Source organism: Petaurus breviceps, unplaced genomic scaffold, assembly GCF_028583685.1.
Source record: "Petaurus breviceps papuanus isolate PSGF00001 unplaced genomic scaffold, PetGlider_PUasm1.0 37, whole genome shotgun sequence".
Lineage (NCBI taxonomy): Eukaryota > Metazoa > Chordata > Mammalia > Diprotodontia > Petauridae > Petaurus > Petaurus breviceps.
This window is the reverse complement of record NW_027186296.1, coordinates 103,066,407-103,079,856: the sequence shown is the minus strand read 5'-3', so window position 1 is coordinate 103,079,856 and position 13,450 is coordinate 103,066,407. Positions and strand designations below refer to the sequence as shown.

General features: G+C 36.4%; 1 protein-coding gene across 6 annotated transcripts in view; it reads left to right on the top strand.

The window, feature by feature from the left end:
- The window catches only part of CHST15 (carbohydrate sulfotransferase 15), a 135,404-nt gene that overhangs the window by 108,302 nt on the left and 13,652 nt on the right, over positions 1–13,450 (top strand). For all 6 annotated transcript variants that reach the window (XM_069099172.1, XM_069099171.1, XM_069099174.1 and 3 more), the window contains exon 6: positions 7,867–8,023. In XM_069099172.1, coding sequence (XP_068955273.1) covers positions 7,867–8,023 — 157 coding nt within the window. The remainder of the gene's footprint in view (positions 1–7,866; positions 8,024–13,450) is intronic.

The following is a 13,450-nucleotide window of genomic DNA, read 5'->3' as shown; positions in this document are numbered from 1 at the left end:
TTCTTTGCTAATATGAAAATTGTTCCTGTACATATTTTAGTGTCTATTGGCCCTTTCTTTTTTTATCATTGACCTCTTTGGGGTGTACATGACTAATAGTGGAATCTCTGAGTCAAAAGGTATGGGCATTTTAGTCACTTTCTTCATATAGTTCCAAATTACTTTCCAGAATGGTTGGACCAGTTCACAGCTCTACCAACCAGCAAGGCTGCTAAAATAACAGCAGTACAAAATGCATTGAATATATTTTGACATGTTTGGAATTGCCATTGGAAACAGTCATCATCCATCTGTCTGGATTGATTTGAGCATGAGAAAATGAAGAGAACTTGACTTGAACCATTTGATATCATCACCAAATCCCATGATCCTAGGGGACTGGTGGTGGGGACAATTATAACTGTGTTCTTTGAGGACATTGTTATGTATCTTGTTTCTCCAGTTCCTTTAAAGTAAGGTATGAGCAGCAGTGACAAAGGATTTCTCTTTGCCCTTCTTCTGGGTATTCCACCCTAGAGAATTCACATCCCAATTCCTCAGTCACTCTAGCAGTGATCAGAGATGACACGGGTCTCAAAAAGAGGAAGAAAAAAGGGGAAATTGACGGAAGCAACAACAAAACAAGGCCTCTTTGGAATCAGACTTAAACTGTGTGTAGCTGTGATCATTCTAAATTCAGTATTGATAAATCTATTTTGGATTTTTTGCTGATAAGTCAGCAGTGACCTAAAATTATGAAAATCAAAGGAGATGTTAATTGTAAAGCACTTAGTGTCTAGTGTATTATAGCTATTTAAACATGTGTGTTCCCTCCCCATTCCCTTCCCCTTTTCACAAGTTTCATCATGGATAGATATATGCTACTTGTTATTTGAGATCTAGGGAATTGTAAAGCCCTGAATCGATTCTCCAGGCATGTCAAAAATATCCCAGGATCTCCAAGAATCTAATGGAAAATATTCTCACCCCACTGGAGATTAAAAAAAAAACAACTTGGCATAATTAGGAAGGGCAGTGAGAATGACTCAGAATTGGCAAAGCTTGAGTACATTTTACTGCATCCCAAACAAATGGAAATACATAATCTCACCCTGAGAAGATTGAGGATTTGGCTTATGTGTGGCTTAGTTAACTTTTCTATTTTTTTTTTCCTTAAAAGGCACATCCTAATCTTTGAGGTGGTGGGCTCACTGAGGTATCATATGAAAAGTCATTTTGTATTCAAATCAAAATATTTTGAACAAAATAGAGCAAACTTTGAATTTTTTTTTATTCTAGGCATCAAATACCATTGTATAAAATACCTTTACAAGGAAAATATTGGTGTGATAAAAGATTTCCAGTCTCTATCCGGTGGCTCCATTTATTTTAAATAGCCTCCTAGCTAAGGGTTTTGGAGAGTTCCTTGGAATTTGTTGTTGTGAGATTTGACACTTCTCATTGAATACATATATCTTTATAATAACTTACAGAGACATGCTCATTTTCACTGATACTGTGAAATCTAAATATGACTAGATCTGTGTAGCGGCAAGCACCCCGGCGTCCTCAGGGTTTGCCGCCACCACAGGTTCTTGGATCTGCTTTGTTAAAGGAAAGCAACTCAAAATGGGTTAACAAGCTTACTTTAATCAGTCAGACATATATCGTTTACCTTGTTCAGGGGAAAAAGGTCAGCACCCCAAACTTCAAAATATACAGACAGAATTATCAAGACATTAACAGATCAAGTAGACAGCTTTCCAAACTGTCCAACCATTACATCCATACCCAGTCAACATCTGGGTTTCCACATCTGGGTTTTTCAAAGCCGGGGGACTCTCAACAACGGCTTCCCAGAATTCAGATGAAATCACAGAACACTTCTCAAAGTGAGTCCCAAAACAAAGCTACACATCAGGGCTTATATAGCCTTCTCCTGGCTCAGAGAATGTAACAACCTTATTGACTCACTGGCCAATCAAGAAGTATCTACTGAAAAACAAGCCTCCCACCCCAGGCTTCAGGTGCACATTAGCCTAGGGGCAGGGAAGATCTTTAAAATTTACATTCTTATTACAATCTGTTTTGAGACATAGAAGGAGATTCCAATTATCTCCCCAGAACCTTGAATGATGGTGTTGGAATTTCATCCTGAGATTGACCTAGATACATTTTTTTTTCCTTAACTTTATTAAGTAAGAGTACTCTGTATGGTTCCTGTAACATAGTGGAGATAATCAAAGAGGTTTTGTGCCATAGTTGAATGGAGTATAATTGCATTTCCCTGCCATCACTAGAAAAATCATTTAAAAATGTGCAAATAATTTGGACCTTGGACTTTGCAGATTGCTGGAGACTAAGAGAAGAGTTCATTCATTCAACAGTATTCATTTTATTACTATTATTATTTTGCATTGATGACTTTTTAATTTTATATCACATTAATTTCCAAATATATTATCTCACTTTCACCCAGCAAGCCTTCTTTTGTAACCAAGATTTAAAATGACAAAATGTTTTTTTTAAGGCAATTCAGTAAAAACAGCCAACATATTAACTTGTCTGACAGGACATGTATATTTCAATACTTATAAGGAAACTTAGCTTTTCTTACCTGTTCCTAATGTTGGAAGCTAGTCTTGGCCATTATTGTTATATAATATTCAGGTTTTTTGTTTTTTTTTTTAGTTTTCAGATTCAGTTCTTTCCATTAAAATTCCAGTTTTCATTATTTTTAGGTCTTTATGCATATTGTTTTCCTAGTTTTGCTTACTTTCCTCTGTTTTAGTTCATGTTTTATTATTTTAAGTTTTTATTATTTGTATTAGTTTAAGTTTTTATTATTTTTAAGTCATTATGCACATTGTTTTCCTAGTTCTGCTTACTTTTCTCTGCTTTGGTTCATGTTTTTATTATTTTTAAGTTTTCATTATTATGTGCATTATTTTAAAGTTTTATTACTTTTAATTTTTATTATTTTAAATTTTTTGTTGAAGTCATTATGCATGTTGTTTTCCTAGTTCTACTTTGCTTTAGTTCATGTTATTATTATTTTTAGTCTTCATTATTATTTTAAAGTTTTATTGTTTTTTATTTTTATTATTTTAAGTCATTATGTATATTGTTTTCTTAGTTTTGTTTACTTTTCTCTGCTTCAATTCATGTTTTTATTATTTTTAGTTTTCATTATTATTTGTATTAAAATTTTTTTGTTTTTATTTTTATTATTTTATAGTTTTTATTATTTTAAGTCATTATGCATATTGCTTTCCGAGTTCTGTTTACTTCTCTTTGCTGTAGTTCATGTTTCCCCATGTGGCTGAATTTTCATATTGTTTTTTTCTTCTAGCGCAATAATGTTCTGTTCCATTGCATTCAGAAGCCATTATTGGATTGATGAGTATCTAGTTTGTTTCTGGCTCTTTGCTACCATATAAGTGCTACAGTGAATATTTTTGGTATATATGGGACCTCTTTTTCTTTCTTTGACCTCCTTGCGGCATATGCCCAGTAGGGGTATTGCTGGGTCACAGGGTATGGACATTTTATGCAAGTTTTTAACATAATTCCAAATTATTTTCTAGAATGATTGCATCAATTCTGCCAACAATATATTATTAGTGTGCCCATTTTCCCATAGCCCTTCTGATGCTGATTTAAGTTTTGTTATCGATGACAAGTTATAGAATATGAGTTAGGACTTCAGTTTGGGAGTTTTTTATTTTCATTTTTATTACTGATATTTTGGAACAATCTTTCAAATGATTGTTAGTAGTTTGCATTTCTTTTAAAAACTGTTTTTTTTTTCATCCCCTTTGGCCATTAACCATCAAGGAATGACTCATGGTCATATATGTTTGTGTTAATTCCCTATATAGCCTATGTATCAGACAATAATAATAACAAAATAATAAAAAATTAGCATTTATATAGTGCTTTTAGGTTTGCAAAGTGCTTAACAAGTATCATTTTATCCGCACAACAACTCTGGGAGATTGGAACTATTATTATCACCATTTTACAGATGATGAAATCAAGACTGATGTTTGAAGTAACCTGCCCACCATCATATTAGTAGTAAATGTCTGAGACTGCATTTGAACTGTGGTCTTTCTGAGTCTAGGTCCAGTACTCTATTCACTGTGCCATGCAGATGCTTTTATCAAATCAGAAAATATTTATGAAGTACCTACTACATGCAATACATTATGCTAGGTGCTGTGCAAAGGTGTTTGTATGGATTTGTTATCTCCTTGATGTTGGCATGGTCTCCAGTGATTGTAATATGTCCATGCCTGTCCATCCTGTTTGGACCTAATCCAATCCAATAAATATTATGAAGTGCCTAATATGTGTTAGGCCTTGTTGGGGACCCAATTAATAAAAATAAATTCAGTCCCTGCCCTCAAGGAGCTTACAATCTAATGGGAGGAGACAGTGTACAACAGAAGGCAGGAAAAGGGAGGGAGACAGGACATCGGGGAGTACCTGGCAAGGGAGCATTTTGTTCTGTGGAAATGAAACCAGGTAGAGCAGCAGGTCCAGAGTGGAGGGAGGATAAACAGTGTCTGCCTTTTATAAAGGAAAGCATTGGGAGGAGTTTGATACTCTACCTTCTAGCCCTCTAATCAGAGGGGAGAAGACACTGAGGGAGTTGGCATCAAACAAGGCTGGAGTTAGCGGCATGCTAAAGAGATTAGAAGTGATGACCTCAACCTGGGAATCACATAGAAGTTGCCTTCAGAGTTATTCCTGAGCGTATTAAAATTTTTAAAAATAGGCCTGGTTACATAATAATGGAGAGACTGCAGTCTCTATGAGTATATACTCTAACTCAGTAACGCTAAAGGAAGAACACCAGCACATTGGGTGAATGCCCCTTTGGCGGAAGTAGGCGATGATAAGGAACATATCCACTCTGCATCTGCTGCCTGATTTCCACATCTTCTCTACAGCCAAAGCCAAGCCAACTATAGCTATCTGCACCTTGGAGACAAACCAAAACCATGATAGGAAAAAGTGAGCACACAAATGTGACTGTGTGCATCTGCCTCCTATGTATGCCATATATACACAACCCCACTTTGCACTCTGTAGCCTAGGAAGGACTCTAAGTGCCTCCTCCCACTCTTTGCAATGATCCTTAAATCCCCATTTAGGAAGACAGAGCGCCTCTCTTTTCCTCCATATCCTGAAGTCTCATATCTGGTACTTCCATTGCTTTCACATTCACCAGTACTGGAGGGCTGACTGCTTTGTCTGTGTTTGGGAGAAGAGGAAGAGAAATAGCAGTACCTTCCCTCTCCCAAACAGCTCTAGAGACTGGTATTCATGAGGAGTTTGCACAAACCTCGGTAGCCATTGTAAAGCATTTAAAGGGAAAGAAGACTTAGATGCATTTTGCTGGAATCTAGAAAGCTGAGCTAGAAAGGAGAAGTCGCAGAAGCAGATTTGGGCTTAACATAAAGGGAAAACCACATAACAATGAGAATTTCCCCAAAGTAGAATGTGGTCATCAATAGCTTTTCAACCAAGGTCATTGAACAAAAGCTGAATGACCACTTATTAGTGGAGAGGGAATTCTCATGAGGGCACAGGTTGGACTCGACAGCACCAAAGGTTCTGAGAGGGCACAACCCCTGTACACTCCCCTGCCCTTCAGGAACTCCCTATCTTTGAAACAAGCCTGTTTTCTGGAAAGTATTTTCACCCTGACTGTGTGTGTGTGTGTGTGTCCGGGGTGGCGTACATAGAAAAAAGTCTGCTCTCAAGGAGCTTATTCCAATGCAGGAGACAATGTGTAGATAGGTAGGTAGGTAAGTACTTATTCAATTAACATAAATGAGATTTCATTAGGGAGACATAGGAGACACATAGGAAATCTCATTAATTAAATTAAGTTGATTAATATGGAAAATAGTCCCCAATAGCTAATGAAAGCTTTTATTCCATGAAATTGTCATGGCTGAAATTTATACTAGTTAAATAGAATGTTGTTGAAAATTTCATTCATTTCATTTCTTGAAAATACACATAGTTAATGAGATTTCCTATGTGTCCAGACTTTGGGGACACCCTCTAGCTAACTACAAAGCACATACTATACAAGGTAACTTTAGAGGAATGGGCATTAGCAGTTGTAGCTCAGGGAAGGTGCAGACAGTTAAGGCCTTCATCAGAAGATGGCCATTCAAGCTGAATCTTGAAGGAAGCTAGGAATTCCAAGAAGCAAAAGTGAGGAAAGAGAGCATTCCAGGCAGGGGGAACAGTGAGTTCAAAGGCATGTAGATGGGACATGGAGCATCTTGTGTGAAGAATAGCAGTCACCATGACCTCAGAGTGCCAGGAGATGAGTTAAATGTAAAAAAAAAATTGTGGGAAGGGGACAGTTTTACATGCCAGAAAACTGACTGTTTCATCCAAGAGGTAATAGGGAGCCACTGGAGTTTTGGGGGCAGTAGGCTGCCTTTTTTTCCCCAATATTATGTTCACCTTACCTGTGTGAATGCATATCTTCCTAAGGTGCCAGGCTTGAAACCTAAGTGGCATCCCTGACTCCTCACACTCAGTTCCTATATTTAATCTGTTGCCAGGGCCTGATGGTTTTTCCCTTTCAGCATTTCTTGTAGAGAGTATCCCAAGAGGTTTAGTGCATTTTTCTGATATTAAGGTATCTATTGGGCAACAATAGTGCTCAGAGTGCTGGACCTGGAGTTAGGAAGACCTGAGTTCAAATCCAGCCCCAGACATTTCTTAGCTGGGTGACCCCGGGCAAGTCATTCAACATCTGTTTGTCTTAGTTTCCTCATCTCTAAAATGGGCATAATAGCATAGCAGCACTCACCTTCCAGAGTTGTGAGGATCAAATGAGATATTATTTGTAAAGCACTTAGCATAGTTTCTGGTACATAGTAGGTATTATATAAATATATAATAGCTAGCTATCATCACTATTATGTTCAGCACTTTTTTCAGCATAGATATAAAAATGTAAGGGTCATAATAAACATGAAAAGAAATAACAAATAAGATATTTAGAATTTATGTAGACAAAAAAAGGGAAGGAAAAAAATGATAGTCATTTAGTTTTGAGAAAAATACAACATGTTTACTTAAAGAGAGGGAGGGTAAGGGGATCTGGATTCAAATCCTGGCTCTTCTAGTGTCCTGCCTATGTGACCTTAGTTAAATTCCCTAACTTCTCAGGCCATAATTTCCTCATCTATGAAATGAGGATATTGGGTTAGATAATTTGTAAGGTCCTTTCAACTCTCCATTTATGATTATATGTTTGTGAATCATAGATGTGCAACTATAATATTATGTTTAGTTTACTCTCAAAAGAACAATTTGAGATTTAAAAAGTTATGCATGCATGATGTCTATGTAAATTTATAATGAATATTTTGTAGAAATGTGACATTGGAAGAATAACAACATTCTTCTTTCTTTTGCAAGACTAGGGACTGAAATAGAAAGTATATACGATTTTCACAGTCTTTACCCTACAACTGGCCAGTTTCCAAAATCGGATACCACTTTTTGGTAGATGGTTTGAAAACAAAGCCATGGTTTAAAACTTCTTAGAAAATGCAGGAAAACTCCTCTGGCACCATCTTTCAGATTAATATAGATAGATTAAAGATTCTGACAAAGATTAAAAAATTACATGAGGTTGTCAGTATTATAGAAGGCCTGAACATGGTGATGGAAAGACAGAGAGTGGCAAATGAGTAAGCAGAAGAGACATAGTGTCAAAGGATAAATAGCCTTTTAATGAACAATAATAAGCAATGTAATTTGGATGTTGGTTTCCATCATTACAGAAGTTGAGCTCTTCTGAATTTACGTATAGTAAAATATACATCTCTATTTCATTTACAGGTTGTACTCAGATTATCTCTACTTTGCAAGTTCCAATAAATCTGCTGAAGATTTCCATGAAAAAGTAGCAGAATCTCTGCAGCTGTTTGAAAATTGCATGTTGGATTATTCATTGCGAGCCTGTGTCTACAATAACACACTGAATAATGCGATGCCTGTATGTATTCACAAAATCCTTTGCCTTCTTTCAATAATGAGCTATTTTGCTGTTATTATCTAAGTGGAAATGTGGCTCAGAATTTTAGCATATAAAGAGGAGGAAGTGTTTTAATGTGCAAATACTGTTCAGAGAGCCCTTTGAGAGGTAAATAACATTAAAACAGATATGGGCCAGTGAAAACCAGCATTTTTATCACTTTGTTCCCTGTAGATGATCCACCAAGAACCACAACTTCTTGCTTTGCAAGAGAATGAGAGCACTTTTTTTCTGTTACATTACCATTTGGTGTGTGACTTTTATTCCAAATCCATCCAAAATTCCAGATTGACAAGGGTACCCATCCTGGAAATTACTCCATGAATAGACATTCTATTTGTGAAAATTATGGTTGAATTTTAAAATATTTTGCTGTTATAAATTGCATAACACCAATGTTTCATATGACTGGCCATCAAACATAATATGTCATCTGCTGATCAATTTTATGTTTTTCATCTAAATTCATGAACATTTTTCTTCCTGTTGGTTTTTTTTTTTTTAATACAGAGAAAGTAATTTTTACTAGTTTTCTTTTATAAGTTCAGAGCATTTAAGTTAGGGGTGGTTGACTTCACCTTGTGATATTTTTTCTATTTCCAGAGTAGTTTTCTCACCATGAAATTTTCTGCTCCAAGTTAACAGGCATTTATTAACCCCTTACTGTGTGCCAGGAACTATGCTAGCCAGTTGCTGGAAATGCTTCTTAAACAAGATTGCAGAAGACAATGAAGTAAAAGATAAAGGCAATTAGGTAGCATGGTAGGTAATATCCAGGAAGACCTGAGTTCAAATCCTGTCTCAGACACCTAATAACTTTGGGACCCTGGGCAATTAACCTTTGTTAACCTCAGTTTCCTTATCTGCAAAATACAGGCAATGATAGCATTTACCTCCCAGGATTGTTGTAAGGAACAAATGAGATAATATACACAAATACTTCCCAAACATTAAGGTTCTACATAACTGGCTAACTGTTATTATCCCTATTAATTTATCTTAGTGATCCTCATGTGCTCCAATCTCACCATACTAGGAACATGGGTCACAAGGGACCACAGCTGGGCATGTGTAGGTACTGGTTTGTTGGGAGAAGACAAGGACTCCCCCAGGAGAGGATGGAATCCAAGCAAAGAACATTCATTTATTTATTCATTGACTTATTCCATTAACATTTTCAGGCTACCTACATTGTATGACTCATGCTTGGAGGGTGTGGGGATACAAAGAGGATGAATTAAATTCTCAATAAAATTTTTATTAACAGCTTGTTACAGGCCGGCACTGTGCTATGTATGGGCTGTAGTTATAAAGACAAAGAAAGAAACTACCTTTACCTTCAAGGAGCTCAGATTCTCTCAGGGAGACAACACAGACATGTGCAAATATATACAAAATGCAAAAAGAAATAAATGAGTGAAAAATAATTGGGGAGAGACACAAAAATCTGGGGATCAGAAAAGACTTATGTGGAAAAGGATATTTGAGGGGATTCTAAAAGGTAAAGGTGAGAAGGGATTGCATTCCAGGCATGGGGAGCCACTTTCCAACAACACAGAGATGGGAAATGCAGTGTTCTTTTTCTTAACAGATTGCATTTTAGTAGAGGAAGAAGCATAGCTTCATAATGTCTCTTAAGGCAGTATATGATAAGGATCTTATGAGCTATGTGCTACAAGAGCAAAGAGGAGGTAGGGAAGAGGGGGGATGAGGGGAGGATTCACCAAAGAGAATACAAATGTGGAAAAAAAAAAGACTTGGGAATGTTCAAGGTTTCTGGTACTCTATGCAAATAGGTCAATAAGTCAATCAGCAAGCCATTTATTAAGACCCTGCTCTCAATTTCCGGCATTGAATATTTTGTAAATTTTGTAACTCAGGGCTTACAAAAGCAAAAGTAAAATCATCTCTTGTCCTTAAAGAACTTACATTCTATCAGGAAAGACTATGTATGTGTGTGTGTTTATTTATACCCATATATATTATATGCTATACTATATATGTATATATATAGAATATATACATATAAATACCTATCTAGATAGATACATACTATATTCTATGTGTATAGTATATATATATATATCTAGATAGATATAGCTATATACTATATTCTCAACTCTGTATTATATGTGCATATACATACATATCTAAAGAATAATATATACTACATATAGATATATACTATATGCTCTGCTATATGTTATATGTACATATACATATCTAGAGAGAAATAAATACTGAGATATGCATATTATATGATATACTATATATTATACATACTGAGAGAGGCATACAGACATACATGTGTGTGTGCATGTGTATGTGTATACATGTGTATACCAAGTAAATTCAAGGCAGTAACAATTTGCAAGGTCATGGGTAGTGGGGAGCATTAGGAAAGGCCTTTTGTAGAAGGTGGCCCTTCAACTGAGTCTTAGAAGAAACTCAAGAGAAGGAGAGGAAAGAAATGGAATGTACATAGGGACCATCCAGTGCAAAGGTTCAGAGGAAAGAAAATGTATGTCACATATGGGTCACAGTAGGAAGGACAGTTTGGAATGGGTCCCTGATAGAAACTGTTCTTTTGGCTCAGCACAGTTCAATAACTTTTCAGGGAATCAGACTCCTACTAGGTTTTTTTTTTTTTACCCTTTCTATTATACCATTCAACTGTATAGCTGAAAATACTGAGGTGATTCTGTACACATTATTAGCCAAAAGATACCCTAACAAGTCAACGAATCAGGATTCAATCCTTTAGATTTTCATATGTGAGCATCTGCCTTAGAATAATTTATAGAAAATATTTTAATTAAAAGATCACATCCTTCAGTCCCAGGTATTTAGTGTGCTTATAAAAACCTGGTTTTCATAGGAGTAACTCAGTTTCACCTCAAGCTCTTCCTCTTTCAGAGAACACCTTCCCATTTCACTGAAGTATATACTTCTATTCCCAAGATTTGTCATCAGCATTCTAAGACCTTCTGCCTCAGAGGGGAATGGTTTACATATTGTTAACAGAAATCAAAATATTACCTTGTTATTCATATTATTCATCACTACTTATGGAATGGCCCTGAAGTATGGAAATAATACAAAAAAACCAGGAAGCTCCTGCCAAGTTTTACAGTAAATGCCTGGACTGTGTGGGGGAAGGCGTGAGTTTCACTTCCAGGGTCATGCTTTGTTCCCTTTCTCCCTGTACCCCACTGCCAGCTTAGTAAAAACATTTTTTATCTGAAAAATTTTATATAATCTAATTCCATGAGAGACCAAAGGGCAATACTTTTCTAAGCCATTTTCATGCCATGAGACATGTCTGTGAATATTTTCATTGGTGATTTTGGTGTCAGAGTCTTAGCAAGAACAAGGAAATTCAACAGCAACCAATAACCCTCACCCTCCACAACCCAACAGAACTCTTCCCAGGACTTCACTGTACTTTACTTATGAGTTTATAAATACATCAGTCTATGAGTCTGTGGTAAAAGATGGCATAATTTATTGATCATAATGATTTCTTTTGGTGTGGTGAAATAATGAAGTACTTATTAAATGTTTTTCAGAGGGCATCATAAAAGTTCCATGAGTTAAAAAAAATCACAAAACTTTCCATTTCCCAATACATGACCACAGTCTGTAGAGTCACAAGAAGAACCAGCATTTTTGAACCTATTTATAGGATCCAAAAGTTCATGATAAGAATTTGAAAATTGTACAGTGAGTGGTATCAGGAAGGGAGATGGATAGGCTACTTTCTGCCACCATTCAAAAGCACTGTGGATCAATTCTCTGACCTTCATAACATTTATTGAATGTACTTTATGAAGGAAGTTTTCAAGAAAAAGAAACATAGTTTAGAGGTTTAGAATTAGAAGTGACCCAGAGAAGTTAAATGATTTCCCTAAAGTCACCCAGGTCTCTTTAAAGCAGAACTGGAATTTGCACCCATTTCTCTGAATCAAAATCCAGGACCCTTTCCACTCCACTATTCCTCTTGAGTCACTGATTTCTTTGCATCCAGTGAGTAGGGCATGACTAAATTAATTTAACTTTTACCTCATTGGTTAGGTACTTGGTCTTGAAGTTTTGAGGGAAATCATCACATCAATGACAGTTCCATGAATTTTAAATGAATTGAAAATAAACTACTGTTCCTGAAAACAAATAAGGTTGGCTATTTTAGCTATATTGTTAAGCTAGAGGAGTCTTAGACAATGCTTAATTATATTGAAATTGACTTATTAAAGTTATCCAGTCCCAACTTAGGGGATTTGCCAGTGGAGATAGCTGCCATTGAAAGTATAGAATAGTGAGAGGGAGTGGGAACTTGTTACACTCATTTCCACTGCCCAGATGAGCTCTTCATTAAACAAGTGGATGGTGCCCATGACCTAGAATCCAGAGGCTATGTGCTTATGGCTAATAAATTCATTCCTCTGCAGTATCCCCACCTGCAAGCATTGAGTACAGATGGTATCCATACTTATACTGAGCCCAGAAAGGACAAGAGTGGAGTGAGACAACGTATGAGATGATCCCTACCTTTAAGGAAATTATAGTCTGGTTAGGGAGATGGGACAAAGGTTCACAAAGTCAGAATATTCATAAGTTAGTCAATAAGCATTTATTAAGTGATTACTATATCCAGGCACTGTGCTAAGTGTTGAGGATACAAAGAATGGCAAAAGACAGTCCCTGCTTTCCTGGAACTCATAGTCTAATGGGTGAGATAAAGTGAAAACAATTATATAAAACAAAATGTATAGAGGAGGGAAGGCCTTATCATTAAGGGAGAGCAGGAAAGACTTCTAGGAGAAGGTGTAATTTTAGCTGGGACTGGAAGGAAGCCAGGGAAGCCAAGAGACAGAGATGAGGGGAGAGAACACTGCAGGTATGGGAACAACCAGTACAAATGTAGTCATGAGATGCAGGCTTTTATATAAGGACCAGAAAGGAGGTCACTGTTGTTGGATAGCAGAGTACATGACAACAAGTAAGAAGACTGGAAAGGAGGGGGCCAAGTTATGAAAGAATATCTTACAGCTATATGCAATTTATCATTTCCTAAGTTCTCCTAGCACTTGATGCTTTTTGAGCCTCTCAATAAATTGGCTATGGCAAGTATTATTCTCATTTTATCAATAAGGAAACTGAGAGGAGAAAGCATAGGATCATAGATCTAGAATTGGAAGGAGCCTCCGGGGTCATCTAGGCCAGTGGTGTCAAAGTCAAGTAGAAATGGGAGCCATTAATCTATCCATAAGCATCGCTGTGGGTTGCATACGGATTTAATTTTAAAATGCAGTGCTATCTATATTATATTTTTATTTATTTTATTAAATATTCCCCAATTACATTTTAGTCTGGTTCAGGGTGACACTC